Below are 21,379 nucleotides of genomic sequence, written 5' to 3'. Positions count from 1 at the left end.
GTAATCACGGTCATCCAGCAGTCTAACAGAGAATACTCAGTAAAAAAAAAAAAAGAATAAAGATTTGTCTGAATGTAAACAACAAGCTGCAAGAAGCAACTCTTTCTTGATGTGTGCCGTCTCTGGGTGAGAAGCACAAGGATTGGTCTTCTCAGGACTGCTGAAGTCTTCCAGTCAGTACCTCTGTTCATCAGCAGGACTGTAGTTTTATGGAGGCCTCTAATGGTATGGAAGGAGCTCTGTAAGATCTGCTGTCTTCAGACGGGACGGAGTTCACTAGTTAACACTCAAGAGCTCCAGGCAATGACAGAGTAACGTGTGTGGAGCCAGTTAGAGTGACAGAAGCTCTCGCTCACACCATTCCCCTCTCAGACACACTTCATTTAGAAGTTTCTGCTCTATATGAAGGCTTGGACTTCATTATACAGTTCTTAAGTGTCGTCTAGCTCCCTCATTTGACATCAAATTGGTCAAGTGTAAGTTAAACTAGATCCTCACCCTACAACACACAAGAGTTCCCACAAGATTCCTCAAGTCACAAACTCTCAGTCCAATAACCAGCCTGTCCATTTGAGTAAAACAGCATTCATGCAAGACGCTGCTATGGAATTACTGCAAGACATCTTGAAGACACTGGCACCTTACGCTTGAGGTAACTGTGATCAGTAGTCTTATTCTGCCAACAAACCAGCTGCTCATCCCTGCTTAAAGGGATAGCTAACATAATGATCTTCGTTCTTCAAACCAAACTAAAATAATGATCAGTCCATCTATGCTCATGCCCAAATCCAAAATTATGACGCATCAGTAACCAGTGAGTTTGATGTTACTGATATGTCAACATAAGGGATATGAGTGGGAATTTGGTTTGGTTTTTGGTTAAATAATCACTTCAGTTTTCCTCTCTGTGCCATATAAAGTGATCGTTTCGCTTCAGAAGGCTAGGATTAAACCACTCGAGTTTTATTCTTTAATGTTCTTTTAAGGGCTTTTCAAACAGAATTGGAACAACCCTAGAGTGACTAAATAATGACAGAATGATCACTTTGGAGGATGGTGGCTGGTCAGTCAGTACTTAACCAACTAACAACCTGCTTAAACCAGTTATTATATTCTAAAACACCAGCTACCAGCATAATAAGCAGAACAGGACCTTAAGATGCGATAAAAAAAGACAATTATTTTTCCCATTTAGCAGAGATGACGTCTTTCATCAGTTCTCACGTTTATATATGATTTAAAGAAAGTACCATAGATCTGGTTTGCTCATACTGTAATAGCTGATTCTTGTCTTTGGTGTTTTCACATATTATCAGTAAACCTGTGAACACACTCTGAATTTCACACTCTCATCCGAACGTAAAACAGGCTGCAAACAGAACGTGAAGTCTGGACTCTGTGCCGGAGGAAACAGCCTCCAATCTGTCTTGTCCATCTCTTCAGACACAGACAGGCCCAGCGTTTGCTCCAGACAGACGCTCTGGCAGCTCCGCCAGCTTCTGCTCGTCTCTGAAGGACCACGCCACTACTATAACACATTCAAGCTGTCCGACTGTGTCTGAACCCATGGAGTTTCTAAACACCTCAAAACTACTCTGGAAATGAAGTCGACAAAGACGCAGCTGTGATGAGGGCGACTGTTCCAAAGTTTCTCCACAGTCCCCCATTGTGACTTTTCTGTCATCTTCAGTGTGTAGAACAAGCTAATGTGAAATGTTCATATTGAGACGGTCCAGTAGACTGACCTGAGGGAGTCCAGACACTTGTCCCTTCTGAAGAGGCTGAGCGATGGAGGGAGTGAAGACCCGTGCGTCCTCCACCGGCTGGCCCTTCATGTAGTGCTTCCCAGCCTCGTATATGTCCACCTCGATCATCTTTCCTTTGAACTCTGGCTTCTTGGGCACCAGAACCTGCAGACACACGAAAGAGAATATAATATAAGCATACATGTCCAAAATAAGAAATGTGCTGGGTAAATAAGTTCAGAGTGCTCATTTGGGTACTGACATGGTTGACAGCTGTTAATGCATAATCACTGCTTCAGATCGACAAACTGTAATACTGTATAAGATCGAACTGGAAGCATAAATCTAGGCTATGCACTGCCGGTTTGAGAGCAAAATGCAAAACTGTGACATTTCATTTACTGAAGCACTTTAAAACCCCACACAGCATAGGCCTATTTTTACCTGCCGGTACCCGCCAAAATAAAAGCTTGTTGGTTTTAGTTGAGAAATTGATAATTAATTAAAAATAAATAAATTTAAAAATAAAAAAAATATATGTAATGCATTTCTTAAGTGCATTATAAAATAATTGTATTACTATTCAATACTTGCTTTTTTAATACTCGTGGAGTGCCTCAAGGATCTGTTCTTGGTCCGCTTCATTTCTTAATCTACATGCTTCCTCTGAGTCAAATGCCATGGTCTAAATTTCCACAGTTATGCTGATGATACGCAAATTTATTTTTCTGCACAGCCCAACTCTGTTTTTCCTCCTCCTACTTTAACATTTTCTCTACATGATCTTAAAGTATGGATGGCTCAATATTTCTCAAAATTAAATAATGAAAAAACTAAGATTCTGTTAGTTGGCCCAAAATCTTTTGTCTCCCCTCATCTAGAATTTTCTATAAATATTGACATGGTTATATTACATCCTTCCCCCACTGTACGTAATCTTGGTGTAATATTTGATTATACGTTATGCTTTGAACCCCCATATCAACCAGCTTGTCAAGTCCTGTTTTTACCAACTTCATGATATTGTCTGTTTACAACAATCACTAAAATTAAAAACAGCTCATAAATGGAAAGGGAATCTACAGCATAAATGCTGGAGATCAACAGCTCTTGACACATCAGAGTCATGGCATTGGCCATCACTTTCAAACGCCTTGCACTGCCTTCACTGCACACATTAAATCGCTCATTAAAGATTCTCACACGCTCTTCAGGCGTGTGAGTTCTCCATTTCCACAAAAGCAGCAATGAGCGTGTAATCGTTGATCAGTGTTGTTATCGAGTGAAAAAAGAAAAACAAACAAGCATGTTGGTTCTTTGCGCATGCCGTCATGTTCTTGATGTGGGTTTGCTCCTTTTATCCCAGAGCATCTGAGACTTTCCACTGAGACCCAGAGTGACTAGACCTTCAGATCTGCATGAGGTCTGAGGGGAGATGAATCAGTCCAGGCGTGGAGGCTGAATTGGATTAAAAGCTGTGCGCTTGGATCTATAGGGGTTTACATTGAAATTGCCTTCATTACGTTGAGAGGCAGATAAGTTCAGAGCGTAAAAACCACCTCCCCCAGACATGAAAGGCTCGGTAGAAAGCTTAAAGCGCATTATGATTCATCAAAACTCAGACATATCAGAGGATCTGTCGAATACGTTTTCAATTAGGCTTGGAAATAAATGTGTTTTCCTCTTCCTCCATCTCTGCTGCGGCCAACATGTGCAGTGAATTTTAATACTTTTATATGAAAAGAGTTATTTTCCCATTTACTTTTTTATTCAATTACACAAACCCTGAAGGTCAAACGCTAACATTTTAAGGGAGAGATAAAGTGCTCGTATGTCTTTGTCTTGCCTCTATTGAGAGGAGTCCTCGCACACTGAAATTCATTAAGAGTGGTCCACGTTCTGCTGGAAATTGTGAATCCTGTCTCCATCTCCTTCTCATTGTAAAGTGAACGGTTTTTCAGAGCCGGTAGAAGAAGACACAGCAGCATTTCTTTGAACCTCTCAAGTCTCTCTGAAAGCGCACATCTGTGACAGCGCTGTAGACCGTGAGTGTGTCCTTGAAGAACACATGAGCAGATCGCAGTGAAGAGAGTAACCCTGAGCCTCTCCACCAACTGACTGGGTAAATTTAACCAGGAGAACTGCATGGTTAATACCACTAGCAATACACAGTGCAGACAACATGACAGTGTGGGGAGTAACATCTCTCTCCAAGAGGCTGGTCATGGAAAGAGTTGTTGGAATCCCATATAGAGCAATACATGAGAAGAGTGAACCAATGAGGTCTAGAGTATCTTTGTCTGAGATGAGTGTTTAACAGCAGCAGCTCCTCTCATATGTGACCCTGGACCACAAAACCTGTCTTAAGTGTCAATTTTATAAAAATAATCTCTCCATTGATGTATGGTTTATTAGGATTGGACAATATTTGGCCGAGATACAACTATTTGAAAATCTGGAATCTGAGGGAGCAAAAAAATCTAAATATTGAGAAAATCATCTTTAAAGTTGTCCAAATGAATTCCTAGCAATGCTTCTTACTAATCAAAAAATAAGTTTTGATATATTTACAGTAGGAAATTTACAAAATATCTTCATGGAACATGATCTTTACTTAATATCCTAATGATTTTTGGCATAAAAGAAAAATGGATAATTTTGACCCATACAATGTTTTTTGGCCTATTACTACAAATATACCACAAAAACTTAAGACTGGTTTTGTGCTCCAGGGACACATATAGTTTCTGCATCAGTCCACTGCTCTATCACAAGATCTGAAGAACGCTGATCACTGAATTTTCACTTTTGGGTGAACCATTCATTTCAGCTAATGACACTGGCAGATGTTTTCACTCGTTTACGTTTAAACTTGCTCGCTGCTGTAAGTCCTTGACGAGTCCGAGCGGCTCCGTCTTCAGTTTTGTCTTTGAGACGGTGCTGGCAGCTCAAAGGAAGGCCGGCTTAAGCTCCAAACAACCTGAGCTGAGCTCTTAATCGGCCCCATGTTCATGGTGATCCGCTGAGCAAAGCCGGGCTCTCTCTGATGGATGGTCAGTCACGTCTCAAACGCTCTGGAGAGCGCTCCGGCTTTGAGGACGCAGATCAAGAAGGAAAAAGGAGGAGAACAAAAGCAGGAAAAGAAAACAGAGGGTTTGCATCCCAGATTAGAGCTCCCATCCTTTAATGCGCAGCCCCGTCCTCAATCAATGGCGCTGGAGATGGCTTTCTGCTGGCATTATGATGAAAGATCAATGGTGGCGGGCGAGACGGGTGACCTCTGTGACCCATGAGGAGAACCTGAACCTGAGAGGACTGTGTGACTATAACATCTGTCTCACTTCAGACCATTGACTAGTTAGAAAGGAAAACAATCACTTTAACAATAAGTGCATTCAGAAACATTGCTAAACACATCAGGCACCATCAGTGTCTTCCTAAAAGGAACAGATCACTCTTCCAAACCTGTGTGATGGACTTTGGTCCTTTATACAGACCTATGTCATATAACAGTTCTGTGTGAGATTACCTGAAGATGTTGCGCTTCACCATAATCTCAACTGCACTTTCATACTTATGAGATGGCAATCTGTTATGAGCTTAGTGAGAATCACTGGTGTGGAACCGCTTACATCAGCCCTGCGCTGATTCATCTTCATCTACCAGTTTTGAATAAATGATTTGAGAGCTACATCTGAGTCAAATCTGGGTCTGATCGTCACATGCAACCATCGCATTAGGAAGCTTGTTTCCGCCGTCGATTTAAATATAAATGTGACTTTTTTTTTTTTAATTCTCAGAATTTTAAGATAAAAATTCAAAATTGCAAGACATTAAATTTCTAATTCTAAGAGGAAAATTGGGAATTGTGAGATATAAAACCAAAAACTAAATAAACTAAATAAAAGTCCAAATTGCAAGATAAAAAGTCACATACAAAAAACAAATATGTGAATTTAGAATTCTGAGAAAAAAGACAATTGCGAGATGTTGCAAGATATTCATATTGTAGACCTTAAACGTTGACACAAAAAGCGTTTTACCATTCCACTGTGCTACTTCTCCATTGTTTTTCTATGTAAATACAGAGGAATTCCCCTGCCAGTGTCTTGCGTTTTCCAGGTTCTGTGTGTATGGATCTACAATGTTAATGGATCTACAGGCTAAAATGAACATTTCCCCCCACAGCCTTACTCTGTTCACAGTCATAGTGTGGACTTCTCAGAATAAAAGCTAACATTTTCCTCAAGGCCTTGTGTTGCTTGGTAGACTTCAGATCCAACAAGCCCCAGACACACTGAAAAGTACCTTGTAAATTCTCTGACACTGAGAAATATACCGTTATGATCAAAGCGCTAAATTCTCCAGACAAAAGTGACACTTATAGAGAAGCATTAGCCTGAAGACAAGTCTGCCAACTTCAAACATCTCCAGCACAGGTGTTCACAGACATATCTGAAGATGTCTGAAGTGCCCTTCCACATGGACACTTTTCAGCTGTTGAGCTTTTTTTTTTACTTTATATTGAAGTGAAGTGTGCTTACAGGGAGACCTTGTGTTTGCAGCGGGTTTTTTAAAGAATAACTTTGCATTTTTTAAATGAATATATTTAATTATATAATATTATATTTAATATATATATACTGTATATTTTTTATTAAAATGTAAACTTAAAAAAATCAATTAGACTAAAAAGAAAAATACTTATGATTCATGAATGTGTATTTCTGTCCAGATGTGTCTCATTTTTGTAGCTGTGCTCAGAGAGATTTAAAAGTTTAAAGTGAAACATAATTTAACGGCTTTCTGGCTGAACGTGGAAAGGACTATCAGCAAATATGAACCACAACGTGCTTCAGACATCACTGCTCCAGTTCAGCAGAAAATAACTACTAATTCAAAGGCAGGGTTATTATAGTTAACTAAAACCTAAATAAATAAAACCCTATGACAGTATCACAATGACACTAAAGTAACAGCCTGTACCTGCTCGTAGAACTTGTTGTGAGCGACGTAGTGCTGCGAATCGAAGGACTCCTCGGTGACCAGCACACGCTGCCTCTCGCCGATCTGTGAGACGAGACAGAAACACACATGAGCAGCTCAAACAGCATCTGAAAGACACTAAAGACGTCTGTGTTTATAATGGAGATGAAGGCTCCAGCCCTGACAGCAAACATAAGCAGTGATTAGCCTGTAAAGAGGTGACATCTGTACAGATGCATTTAAGCCATGAATACATGCATGCGCCAGAGAAACAGGGCCATCATTCATTCACATCATTATTAAGTGCTAATTGAAGGAAATAAAAGTGGCTGCAGCAGAAAGAGACGGATGTGTCTGGATCCTGACTATTGTACTGCCACTTACTGCACGCTGATATTATCTTATGATGGAAAATGTCTTCTTTCATTCACGCTGTCACAAAGCAACCGAGCATGTATTTAATGGGTTTGAAGAAGCCTTTGTGTGCCGACCAGCAGTTTACTGCCCACAGCACTCAAATCAACACAAACACACATCGATTTCAGAGGGAACACAAACGTGTGTGAATCGCAGCCTTCACAGGATCACTGTGCATGAAGAAAAAGAGAGGACGCTGATGTTCTTCATCGGCACCGGTCGAATTTCAATTCGTATGAATCATATTTCAAAATGTTGCACTCAACATATTTTAGTTTGGCATTGTAGTTTGGGAAAAGTTCAACAAGTGAAGTTGTACAAGTTTATGTCACAGTAACACTAATAAGTAAAAATAAATGACTGGTCAGAATGAGATCATCCGCTGCATTAAGAAGCGTCAGCATCACAATTGCTTATTCCTTAAGAAGAGCGTCTTCTTCCAAAAACAAAAAGTAGCCGAGATGAACTTGAATCTTTCTTTGTATACGGAGGTGAAGTTGACATTTACATGTTTGCACGTCTCAAGCCTGGTTTTGCGTGGATGATGATCTTATAGCGTGCGATGTGCGTGGGTCTGATAGAGGGGAGCTCAGACTGTACCTCGCTCGGTTTCATACGGATTATTTGGTCAGCGATTACTTGTTTTCAACATGACTTACTTCATTTAATAATATACACTTAAAGCTTTCTTTAGATAAAGCCTACTGTCTTTCTCATGTCATTTTCGTTCATTTTAGTGACTGGTATCAGGAAGATATTTGCGGAGACTGAGATTGCAGAAAGCGCACACAATTTGTTTTCTTTATTTTACAAAAAAAAAAAAGGTTGTCGATATTGGGAGTGTAGGCTATAAAAATAATACTTATGTATTTGTTTTTCTGTCTATAAAATTACTGAAAGAACTATGAGTTTCTCTCTGTAGTGCATATTTAGGTTTGATAACTTGAAAAGTAAAGTAAACTTGAAAGTAACTTGAAAATAAAGTAATTAGTAATCTGATTACTCTTTAAATCCAGTAATCAGTAATGTAATCAAATTACAATTTTAAAGAAGTAATTAGTAATTTGTAGTGGATTACCCTCATCACACACTGCCAAGTTCTGTTAGACCAAAAACTATTAATCACCCTCATATCGACCCAAACCCATATGCTGTTATATCACTAAACCAAACGATAACTTATTACAAGTGAATAAAAAAGACGTAGAAACACCTAGTGCTAATCCTGGCTGTAACTTCACTCTTAAAAATAAAGGGTGTTTTTGCAGCGATGCCATGGAAGAACCATTTTGAAGAACATTTTAAAAATACAAGGAACTTTCTTTGACTATAAAGAACCTTTTCTGCATTTGAAAGGTTCTATGGATGTTCATTGTCCTTCATAGAACTACTGATGTAAAATAACGAACCTTTATTTTTAAGAGTGTTGACCAACTGTAAACTTGTCACTTCAATCTGATTGGTTGGTTGGAATATTGTTAAAGGATCAAACAAATGTTTTTACTAAACTGAGATGTTTTAAGACCAAACTTTAGCTCAGTTCCTCATACAAATCCAGCATATTGTAAGCCTTAAATGCCAGAACAGTGTTCTAGAGTGAATGTGTGTATGACAGTTAATGGAAGCCAGAAATTTGTTTCTAACGTTTTAAATATGGATATTTGTCGTACAAAATCTCATCAATCCCCTACGGGAGGCCTTTATTCACCCCTGGAGCCATGTGGGACACTCTTTATGATGGATGGATGCCCTTTATTGGACTTCTTTTTTATTATTGAAAAATAACACCCATTAACTGCCATTATAAAGCTTGGAAGAACCATTGTATTCGTTTGAAGTCATGTACACCCTGGAGGGCTTAAGGGTGAGTAAATCATGGGGTAATTTTCATTTATTGGGTGAACTAACCCTTTAAAATACTTGGAACATAGTGGATGACCTTTATGGTGTTTTTCTCATTTTAACTGTTGTGGTCACTATGAAGAGTCACTGTATGGAAAAGCTGCGAAAGTTCATGAACCAATACAACACTGATACATCTAAAATTCAGGAAGCATCTAAAAATGTAACAGTTCATGATGATGCAATCATTCTAGTAGAATGGACATCAACTGACACAAACACACCAAAATCAGGCAGACATCACATAAGCTATTGATCATCAGCACTTCTTCACACTAATACTGCATATTAAAGGGATGGTTCACCCAAAAATGAAAATATGATGTTTATCTGCTTACCCCCAGGGAATCCAAGATGTAGATGACTGTTTCTTCAGTAGAACACAAATTATGATTTTAAGTGCATTACCATCACCTATCTCTCAAATGGACATTAACACTATCTACAATCTCAATCAGGAGTGTCAATGGTCCACTTGAGAGATAGGTGGCAGTAATGCACTTAAAAGTCTGCGATTCACCATAAAGCAAGAAGAAGATGATGTCTCACGCTCCTGCTGCCGTGAAGCGCGTTCACAAGAGTTCTAACAGTTCGGACATTGTGTGATTCAGAGGTAAAAAAAAAACAATATAAATACCGTTCAGTTTCTTGCAAAGACCAATCGTTTTGTGTCTTTACACATCAATGTATCGTCACGAGCCGCAGGGTTTAATTAGATTTGTCTGTGCATGTCTTTTTTTCTCTCATAGATTTTGTTAAAATTTGCCAAGCATTGTACTGCTGAGAGACTGCAACAGCTGAAGTTAAAAAATCATAATTTGTGTTCTACTGAAGAAACAAAGTCATCTACATCTTGGATGCCCTGGGGGTAAGCAGATAAACATCATATTTTCATTTTTGGATGATCCATCCCTTTAAACACTCAGTAAATGAAAACCACAGAACGGAGTGGATTAAACCCTATTAACAGTGAACAGAAGAAACTCCTCCGGTCTCAGATGACGTTCCTGTGTGTCATGAAAACATGTTTAAAGGGTGCAATGCAAAGGAGAGAAATGTGAAAAACAAAGCACTCATTTTATTGCTCTAATGAGACAAACACAGCTGTGAATCTTGATGAAAGTGAAAGCAGTGATTGGTATCGCTTGAGCGCAGTCTTCACAGAGAAACCTCCATGACTGTGTCTGCAAACTGATTCTGGATCTGATCGTTTTTACAAATGAGGAGATTAAGGACCATCCAATACTGCAAAGAACAACACAAGCACATGATCAGGAAGGGCATAGAGAGAGTGTGTGTGTGGATGAATTACTAAACGCTCTGACAGCACACGAGCCATGACTGAAGCTCTGATGAAACTGACAGCAACCTTTAACGAGGACAGAATCTCCCATGAGCGGTTTTCATCAAGAGTTCAGGTTTAAACTCACATGAATGTATGAGGGGAAAGTGATAAATGAATGCATGGCTACTCATGTTTGATGCATGCACAATAATTACAAAGGAATATCTACGGGTCTCCCTGATGGACTCCATTGGCCTACAGAAGCTTCAGAGCTGCATCAAGTGAAGGATGTCAAAGGTTCCCTCAAAGAGAATGGAGGAGTTTGTCTGGGTCTAGCCGGAGGCAGCGAGGAACACATCTTGTTAATGTTCAAAGCTGCTCGCAGAACTCACAGATGCACCTCCTCGGGTCCAAGAACAGCTAACAACTGGAAAGACACACCCATACTCACAGAATCAAGCTGCTCACCATGTTGTTCTGTGGGCAAATTAACCCAACGAGAAGCGGCAACTTATACACTCACATTCAAAGCACACAGGTGTGACTGAAAGAGTTATTTACCAAACAGTGACCGTTCTGTCATTGTTCACTCGCTCTCGTGTCATCCGTGTGCTGATGAATCTTCATGCAGCTCTTAATCACAGTCCAAAGCCATACCATAACAGTTTCTGATTCATTCCATCTTCAGCTGTGATCAGAACACTGAGTCATTGAGTTGAACCAGATCAGGGCTTGAACGAACGATTCATTTACTGATTTACTTCTCAAGTTCAGTGGTCCTTTTCTCAACTGGATGGGAAGATTATCAGTGAATCTCTGGTCAGAATAATTGCAGGACTTCAGAAGATTCAGAACACAGCAAATGAATCACGACTGTCTTCAAACTGCTGTATGCGAAAGAGCATGTACAATTTCTTCTTGTTTTTCCTGGGAAAAAAATCAGAGGAGAGCAGAGAAGATCTCAGGAGATCCACAGCCAACCGAAGAGCGTTCAGCGTGAAGTTTGTTCTGGAAACACTCGCCCGTTCCTCTGGCGTTTGATCACACATATAATATTCCCTCTTAATTTTGCCTAATCCAGATCGTGAATGACAACATCCACAAATCAAAGCAAGAGCGGGGATTACGACCCTGTGAATCCTGTCATATGAAAGCGCAGGATGAGAAGCAGAGGAATCTCTTCTTGAGCAAAAAAACAAACAGTGCTGGGCCTGGATTTGAATCAAAAGAGAATAATAATTAGAGCGGTCCAGCACAAACACGCCTGCTGATCTGCAGGGCTTTACGAGCAACGTGAGAGGATTCACATCACAGCCTTTCAGGAGATGAAGAGCAGAATACTCTCCCGGTGAGCTTCAAACGAGGAATCTCTGATCGGTGCACGCTTAGCTCAAGATTCACAGAGGTTAAGACGAGCAAGTTTTAATTGATAATCAATCCAAACAACAATCAGAATGGATTAAACTCAAGCGTTTGGGCTTTGAGACTCTTTTAGCAGAATGGATCATGTTTTTGAATTCCACTTCACTGCTTTTCCATTGACTTCTATATAAAGATGCACTAGTTGAGTGCATGTGACCGGTTGTCTCACGCAGGACACGATGTTGTAAAATTGTGGCGCTCATATCTCTAGACATTGTTTTTTCCATCTCATTTTTAAAAGTAAAAAACGTGTTCCGTGTGAATGCCCTCAGAGATGAATGACTGAACATGAGAAACGCTGCAGAGCTGAAACAGAAGACACATCTTGTAGTGTTTCATATCAAATGTCACTTAAACTCAGCCAAAGCAGTGCATCTTAGACTCTAAAACAGAGGTGCCCAAACTGGGTCCTGGAGGGCCGGTGTCCTGCAGAGTGTAGCTCTTACTAGGCATGCTAGAAACTTCCCGGCAGGTGTGTTGAGGCAAGAATCAAGTTGAGGCAAGCTGGAGCTAGAAACTTGGCAGGACACCGGCCCTCCAGGACCCAGTTTGGACACCCTGATCTAAAATAAATGTTTAGAGCAAAGCGCCTCAATCTAACACACCGAGAACACAGGCGTCATTCTCTGATACACAGCGACACGTGAAACTCACACCAAAATCTAATTACGGCCCTTTAATTTAGTGTCTGCTGTTACCGTGACAACCCACCCAGACTTAATGAAGAGCACGATGCTGGATTACATAGCGTGAAAAGAAACAAGAACAAAAGAGTACATGAAGAAGTGAATGAAGAAGAGAAACTGAGGCAGAACATCACAAATGAGAACAAAACATCATCACTGGTGCATGTGCTATTTATACATTACAGCTACACTCACACTCCACATATTCAGTCTTACTCTATGACAGGTAAAAATGTATAGCCTGAATGCACTGTAAGTCGCTTTGGATAAAAGCGTCTGCTAAATGCATAAATTTAAATTTACTCTGCTTTAGGACCCATACAAACAACAATTTTCTGCAATTTAGTCCTTTTTTGCGAAGTGTTAACTTTCTTAAGAATTGTACATATATATTTGATATCCTTCATTTATTTAATATAATAAACTAATAATCTTAAACACAAATCAAACAAAACAACAAAAAACAAAACACAGAACATTTCCAAAATGTTAAAAATACTAAACACACAAAAAACTTAAACGTTTCGCCGATGTTCAAAATGTGACATTTACTGAACACTGAAATAATTTATTTCAACACTTATTCATTTAGCAGATGACACATTACTTAAAGAGGAAGACAAAAAGAGGCAGTAGAAGAAGAAGTGCTAGTGATACAAAGTTTTAAACCGTCTAGAATAGTACATGAAATGGATATACTGCAGAAAACAGTAAAAGCATTGATGATTTTGTATTTGCATTGATAAATGAGCTGTACTGAGATGTGCACACACTCTTTCTGCGATCCCCACGTGTTTAAAAATAGTAAATAAAGTAAATGATCTATTTTTTCTATTTTTGTGTGTGTGTGAGAGAGAGAGAGAAAGTGTGTGTGTGTGTGTGTGTGTGTGAGTGAGAGAGAGCGAGAGTGTGTGTGTGAGTGAGAGAGAGAGAGAGAGTGTGTGTGTGTGTGTGTGTGTGTGTGAGAGAGAGAGAGAGAGTGTGTGTGTGTGAGAGAGAGTGTGTGTGTGAGAGAGAGAGAGAGAGAGAGTGTGTGTGTGTGAGAGAGCGCGAGAGAGAGAGTGTGTGAGTGTGTGTGGTACCTGATTGCTGGTGACAGAGCTGTGTTAGTAAATGACTGTGTTTGGGGGGTGTCTGATTGCTTCATCAGCGGTGTCTGTGTGCTGATTGCGTCCAGCAGCTCATTTAAGCACATATATAGCATAATGATCATAATGATGCAGAGGAGATCGAAATTATCTCTCTACAATATAATTACATAAAACACTCGCTGTATCGCTTTTCATCACCAAATGCACATACAATCAGCGTTCACCTCCTAATATCAGACCTGTTTCTGAACCTCAGAATCTCACAGCCGCTGTTAACGTCAGTCTCTCAGGTCACGGTCAGTTTCAACACACTGCACCTGCGATGACCGTCTCCAGCGGATGTGATCGGATGAGTGCTGGTGATTCAGTAACTACATGCAGCACTGCGTGTGAATAAAGCTTGTAAAGCGCTGACGACTGGACACTCACTGTCCCTGCGCTTCACATGTGCTTCACTGCGCCAGTCATTCATATGTGCAGTTGCATTGATACAGCTTGCTTTTAAAGTTGAAAACGACTGCTGGAGTTTGAAACGCTGTTTTCACAAATGAGTGATGACATCTCTGCAAACAGATCCGATTGGATCAACTGACATACAACAGCATCTCATCCAGTGGCTGGACAGGGAGAGAGGTGGGTGGGGCCAAATAGAAAGGGAGGTGTGGGGCATACTGTGGGCGTGGCCAAAGAGTAAGCGAGGGGGTTAGTCATAGAACAATGTGGGCGGGGCCAGAGAGTTAGGGTGTAGCATGAAATTATATGGGTGTGACCAGACACAAGGAGAGGTGGGTCAAGGATTAATGTGGGTGTGGTCAGTGAAAGGGGTGGGGCATCAGAACCCTTAAACTGCAGCAGGTCTGAGGAACAGATGCCAGGCTGAAGGTGGCCGGCTGACTCCAGGTTCACCAGAATCATTAAAAGTGACTGATGTCAGTGAGCTGGCGTTTGCACACGTGGTGAACACAACCTACGGTTCATGTGTGTAAATGTGCCGCAGCTCAAGGACGCCTCAGAAGGACATCGGCCATTAACTGCTCGAGAAGTGAGAAGGTACTCATAACCTCGATCTGTTCTCTGACTCATACAGATGCGAGCGTCTTCAGAGGAGCTCTGACCGTCCCGTGGTCAACTGTGATCTCCGTTTTCCTCATGCCAAGCGTGTCAGTTGAACTAAAACATGCCTCTCAGAGATGAGAAGTGTTTGCTTTCTCCAGATCATAAGATGAGCGCTTCCTTCATCATGACAAGAGCAGAAGAGATGCTGCTGCTGAAAGATTCTCTGCATCCGTCTCTTGGAAAATCATAAAGACTTCTGTGCATAAATACGTCAGGATCTGGGGCAGAACACATCCACAACTTCAGTGAAACCGCTCACGAAAGCCTTGAAGTCTGAGGCAGGTCTCAGCATAATCAGACACACAACAAGACCCTAAACACAACCTACTTAATCACACACCTTATCACGGCTCTGGTTCACTGCTCAGCAGTCACGCGGTCAGACCTGAAGCAGGATCTTCTGAAGCACAGAGCTGAGCATGTGTTTGTTTGGAACGTGCTGCTGCCTGGACAAATCAGTGTGTGTGTGTGTGTGTGTGTGTTTAATGAGGCGTATCGTGGCTGACCTGTGTGAGAAGACATGGATCAGTGTCCATTTGATTTCAGTTGAGAATAAGTGAAACTAACCTTCATCCTACATTAAGTAGAGCTAAACTGTGGGAAAGTCAGCTTGAAGAAATCGTACACAAGGATATGTTTGTAAATTTTGATACATTTGATATGTATGATGAAATGGTAGCAAAAACCACAAACCTTGTATAAACAATGAACCTCTATAAAAAGTTTCTAGGATTTATTTAGTGTAGGTTAAGCAGCTCCTTTGACACAGACACGGATAAGGGTAAGATTACAGATGTGTGTGTGAGAGCTGAGAACAGATGACAGATCTACTGACCCCATCAGGACCCTACCAGACCACATCAGCACTGACCATCACTCTCCAGCTTTCTCACTTTTTTGCACCATTTTTTTTTTTACATCCTCAGTAAGAAGATGACAGCAGCAAGACTGGGGTCTAAACTCATTCATTTAATATCCTAGTCCTCCCATAATCTGAAACTGTCGATGAAATGGTTAAACAGCAGCAGTTATCAGCTCCTGATGCTCACAGCAGACAGGAATCCACAGAATCACACATGTGACAGGTTTCTGAGAGATCAAAACTCACATCGGTGAGAGACACGGCTCTTTCCGCTCGGTCAGCCTGAGGACGGAGTTACCCTAATAGTATTAACTGGTCAGTAGATATGAACATCAGCTGCAGGATCTTCCAGCTGAGAAGATCTCATTATAATGAATAATCAGTTGTGAAAAGTGTGCAGAAACAAAGTGTGTCATGTGGTGTGCATGTGCCCTAAACGCTGAAAGAGTCATCAGACCCTTGCTAACAGTCAGACAATATAAAACAATAAACTAAAGAGTCATGTAGAAGCTCTCTCTCATGTCCTTAATATCAAATCAGTTTATCCTACAGAGCTTTATAAAACACAGATTGTTTCCATGCAGCTTCACACTACACAGGAAAATCAAATCAGTAACGAATTCTGTTCAGTTTCAGCTGTAAAGCAGCTCTACAGAAGACTACAGAGTGTGTCAGGGCAGTTAAATTAATATTACTGATTATTAATTGTCTTTTAAGCATGAACTGAGTGAGTCAATGGTGTCAGTGACATCTGTCAGAAATGTGGCCTGCTCCTCAGATCTCTCCGCGCCGGTGTCTCTCGCCCGTCTGTCCAGTCATCTCACTCACACACCTTTCTTCTCTCGGAGGCTCACAGCGTTTGTTCTCGGGGTTTATCTCCTCCCCGGCAGGATTAGAGAGGACGTTTCTTAAAAGAAACAAAGCGCTCTGTCTCTGGGCTTGACATATTGCTCCATCTTTCACAGCTGCCGAGGAAAAGCAGTGAATGAAAGCAGATGTTTTGATCAGGAGTTACACATTCCCAGGAATCTCCTCTGCTGGTGTCAGAGCTGATGGAGGAACCACATGAACACGATCTGTGCTGCTGCGGCACGTAAGTGTGCAAACCGTCTGTCCCTAACCGCACCACTGGAGCCACGTGACACACCGTGCTTCTACAGCATCAGTGACCGACGGTCACCACACAGGAGTTCACTTCCCACGGTCTCCACACACACACACACACACACACTACTGTGATACAGTGGAGGACAGGAACTCTACACACACCATGGTACTAAATGAATCCCATATTCATATACCATAGCAATCACTGGTGTTTGTGTGGCACTATGAATTACTTCCAAGACTCCTACAGCATTACTAGGGTGCATATAACAAAAACGCACTAAAATAGCTCCGTTAATCTGTTTAAAGCTGTGGTGACCTGCTGTCAGGCAGCACTGTGACCGTAAACGCCCCACACTGTCCAGTAACTGCAGAAGCTACTGTATGATGTTCTGTAAGCCAGGCTGGTCTTTTCTGGGAAGTAAATCATGCAACCTTGAATTACACAAAGAGCCAGCATCTACCAAAGCATCAATCCCTGCTGGCAAAAATTAAAATGTTTAAACCTGAATGCTAATTGTAACTTAAGCTCATTAGAAATACGTGACTCTGCTTAACCTGTATGCCTATACATACAATTTACTGCAAATTTCAGATGAAATGAACAGTACAGGCATGAAAACACCAACAACTTTTATTCCTTTTCACAAAAATTATGATTTCAGGGGCAAAATAGTAAATATTTATATTTGTATGGCTCCTTGCACAATACTATGAGCTCAAAATACTGTTATTATAGTGCAGGATTTATGTAGTAGTACATTTAGCTGATCACATCAGATAACCAGCTCCATGTGTGTGTTGTTTGTGATGTAGTAAGTTTGCTCAGTAGCGCACCCGGTGATGTGAGTCTCCCGAAACTCAAGTCACTATAAAGCACTCAAAGAATAGAAGCAAGATAAAGTGACATGGCTGCTTCAGAAAATTAGTTTTTATCACATGCTTGCTTTTGATTACATTATTAGTTAGGTTTAGGGTCGGTTTAATGTAGGTGCTACATTAATTTAGAATGCAATAGAGAGTTAATCTTTTAGCACCACTCACCACACAGTCACATTTAATGGGTTCAGATAAAACTCAACACGCTATTTAGAAACAGACACTGGACCTTTTGCTTTGAACTGCTGTGAACGTCCTACAAGCAATGCATTATCATTCTGCAACCATTTTATATCCACAGGCTTGTTTTTTTTTCATGACACTGTGCTGTTTAATAAACTAGCATCTGCAATGGAGAACAAATTACAGACACTAGCTTATAACCACTCTTGTGGACGTGTCACTAAATAATTGCAGCAAATTGAACCCAGAACAACATGCTTCAGGTTTTGTAGAAATGTAGGCAGAGTCATATTTCCACTGATCCTGAGCTGCTGATACACACAGTTGAGAGCTTCTGAACTCTCTCTACACAGCCATGAACAGCCCTACCTCACTACATACCTTTACCACAGTAAAATCACTGTAACACTTGTCATCTACTGTGAAAATCATAACATAGTACAACTAGTACGCTTTTAAACTCCTATCCAGACAACAGGCTCTGGAGTGAGAGACGTGATTGAGACAGAAGCCACCTCTGAGAAGATTTATTATGGAAGACGCAGGACAGTTGAAAGTGAAGCAGACAGGAGTCTAGACGTCTTTTCATCCTGCCGTGGAGGATTTAGAGCAGCTGTAGGCATAGAACAGTGTTTGCTCTCTCTAAACACTGTCTGGAGGAGCTGGAGGGGGACTGGGTTTATCTCCACGGCTCCTGATACTGAGAGCACTGTAGAGACAAACCGAGCTTGTGGAAGACAAACACAATTCCCCGCTTCTGAACATGCAGAGCGGCTTCAGGCCCAAAGGCAGTGTGAGGCTGTAGAACCTGACCATCACAACACAGTCTGCACCAATACATTTCTGCACTGCACACAAAAACAAAATAACTACTTAACTGACAACACTACAACACATACAGAGACAATGGAACGCATTCTGAGGTGAGGGGCGGGACATTTCTGCACTGCACTGGTGGTTTAGCCAATCACAACACACAGGGCCAGCTGACCAATCACAGCCTAAAACCAATATATCACTCATCAGAGAAGGAACAGAGCGGTTTAGAATAAAGGTAAATTATGTGAAAAATATGGTTTGTTTGTTTGTTTTTAAATGAAGCATTACCTATAAATGATATTGTTTGTTGTGAATTTTAAATGAAGCAGCCCAGGAAAAAAAAAATGATCTCCTGATGGTGGTCCCATGATCTCCTGATGGTGGTCCCATAAACGGCCAACAAAGGGGGCGCCCTTTATGGGATCGCTAATAGGGAGAATTGGACCTTTAAATAAAGTGTATCACTAATATCATTTAAAATTTGTTATGAAAATAACACTGAGTCTTATGGACTAAATTTTAGTAGTTTTTATACGTTTGTAGTTTATCTTCACAACCACCACACACCGCACCCTTCAACTCGTATGAAGAAACGCACAAACATTTCATAATAACATCACAGAAAACACAATAACACACAGATCTAGCCATCAATAACATGAACACATAACAAAAAAAAACACACTAAAACAAAAGCGACACAACATCATGCATTAACACTCATTGTTTAATACAACACACAGGGTTAAAATGAAAGCCTATTGCGAATCAGGGAGCTCATAAAACCAGGAAATCATCGTCTGTGATGATGATTTATGAGTGTTTCCTGTCCATTCACACACTTCCTTTATGAAAGACATAACACACCCCAACTGCAGATATATGATCTCCTGATGGTGGTCCCATGTGTACTTCATGACCTCACGTCTGCAGGGGAACGTACGTGTGTGTGTGTGTGTGTGTGTGTCAGAGACTGATCGAGCTGAGTTAACAGATGAAAGCAGATGGTGAGGAATGAGAAGGATGGATTTTATGAGGCTCAGAACCGGAGAAAAGCTGATTCCTGTCGGCCTGTTAAACCTTGTGATGGTCCGCTGAAGATGGGATTCTCTGAGAAACATCAGCATGTTCGAGGATACAGTGAGACCCACAGATGAAGACGAGACATTTACAGTGTGCATGACTGCATCATTACACCCAAGCTCCACTGTCCTGACATACATCTCCAATCTATCATGATTCAATCATCTTTAAAAGATTTTCTAACAATGGTCAAGCTGCTCTGACCCATGCAATGAAAATGTTTTGAGATCAAGACCACGGAGCTCCAGAGAGAGCTGTTTTAGCTTGCCATAGAGGTTTATAAGTGTGAGTAAATGATGACGGGATGATCAACCATCCCCTCAAGAGATGAAAGTTCAGACAAATCTCAACTGAATCTTGTTTATACTTCAGTTCACTTTCATTTCTGTCATGTCAATATTACAAACAGAATTCTACAGACGAAACAAAAACATAACGAGAAGTGAAACTTCTGTTTCAGTACAGTTTTTATAACAGATGATGATCACCGTCACAGTCGGACCGGGATCTGACTTCACGATAATGCCTGTCAAAGCAAATTGCTCTGTTTGGAAATAAGGTGCTGCTGAACACACGTGGGATTGAACTAAATGAAATCCACATCTGCCAGCGTCTTAAATGTGTAAAAGCAAACAGATGCATGTTCAAACACACACTGCTGAGCGTGGGCTGCTGAGATCAGGAGGGTTTCTCTGGCTTCTCTCAAACACACCGCTGGACACTGAGGCATTCTGGGAGATTATGCAAATGAAGTTTACATTCCTCAAGGGGCCTTTTAGAAAACAAACGTATGCCTCTCTTTGCCACAGCTTACATATTAATGACCTGAGCTTCATTTAAAACGTGTTCACCGCTAAACGTCACGTCGAGTCTGACAGCGGGAATCAGAGAGGGTATGCAAATCATCATCCAGCTGACAGATGTCAATCATCTCTCTGTGGATCTTTACAGACATCAGCATCAAGGCATGTTTAACGGCAATAAACGTATAGTTCACCCCAAATTCACAATCACTGTATTTCTAACCTGTACGACTTTCTTCTAATAAACGAGGATGTTTGAAGAACATCTGGACCCCACTGAGTTTCACTGTATGAGCAAAAACAAAAACATTCTCAAAACATCTTCTATGTTCCACAGAAGACAGTCAGTCCTATGACATGACGGGGAGTAAAGGTGAAACTTAACAAGCTTTTACCAACCAACAAAGCGATAACAGAAGTTTAACAAAACGAAAGAAAGAACACAACAAAAAACAAACCTGCTGTTGTCTCCGAACAGAGCGATAGCATGAGCTTCTCTCTGTGAACGTCTGAGTCTGAAGTGTGAGATCTGGCCTGAGCGCACACATCAAAGATCAGCGCCAGTGTCTCCAGAGCACAACACACACACCGGACATCACCAGCGGACCGAGCGATCGATGAGAGACCCACAATCCCCGGCTTTCATCTGCTCAGATCAGACTCGTAAAGGAGCAGCGAGGCCTCAAGCACAACCTGCACAAGAAACACCAGCAGTGTGTCTCAAAGCCAAGTTCAGACACGATATCTGACAGACTGTCAGGACAGTGAAGGACAAACTCTGCCGTATGATGTTTATGCAGAAATGGTGTTTATTTTCAGACAAAAGCAGCCGCTGTGTGATGTGCTGTGTGTCAATAGAAACAGGCTTCAAAGGCTCCATAATGAAATCTGACTTAATAACAGCATTTGCAAATCTGAACAATATTGCATGATGAATGTGGCTGCATTGATGTCCTCCTGGACGACACACACAATGAAGTCTTAAAATCACAG

General features: G+C 41.0%; 1 protein-coding gene across 2 annotated transcripts in view; it reads right to left on the bottom strand.

Annotated features, from left to right (window-relative positions):
* The window catches only part of cdkal1 (CDK5 regulatory subunit associated protein 1-like 1), a 247,966-nt gene that overhangs the window by 13,929 nt on the left and 212,658 nt on the right, over positions 1–21,379 (bottom strand). For both annotated transcript variants that reach the window (XM_042740258.1, XM_042740257.1), the window contains exons 13-14: positions 6,732–6,815; positions 1,746–1,910 (exon numbers count right to left, since the gene is read on the bottom strand). In XM_042740258.1, the coding sequence (XP_042596192.1) occupies positions 1,746–1,910; positions 6,732–6,815 (249 nt within the window). The remainder of the gene's footprint in view (positions 1–1,745; positions 1,911–6,731; positions 6,816–21,379) is intronic.

The sequence above is a fragment of the Cyprinus carpio genome, chromosome B16 (genome assembly GCF_018340385.1).
Source record: "Cyprinus carpio isolate SPL01 chromosome B16, ASM1834038v1, whole genome shotgun sequence".
NCBI classification, from domain to species: Eukaryota; Metazoa; Chordata; class Actinopteri; order Cypriniformes; family Cyprinidae; genus Cyprinus; species Cyprinus carpio.
The sequence above is the reverse complement of the archived record's forward strand: the minus strand, read 5'-3'. Positions and strand labels throughout refer to the sequence as shown.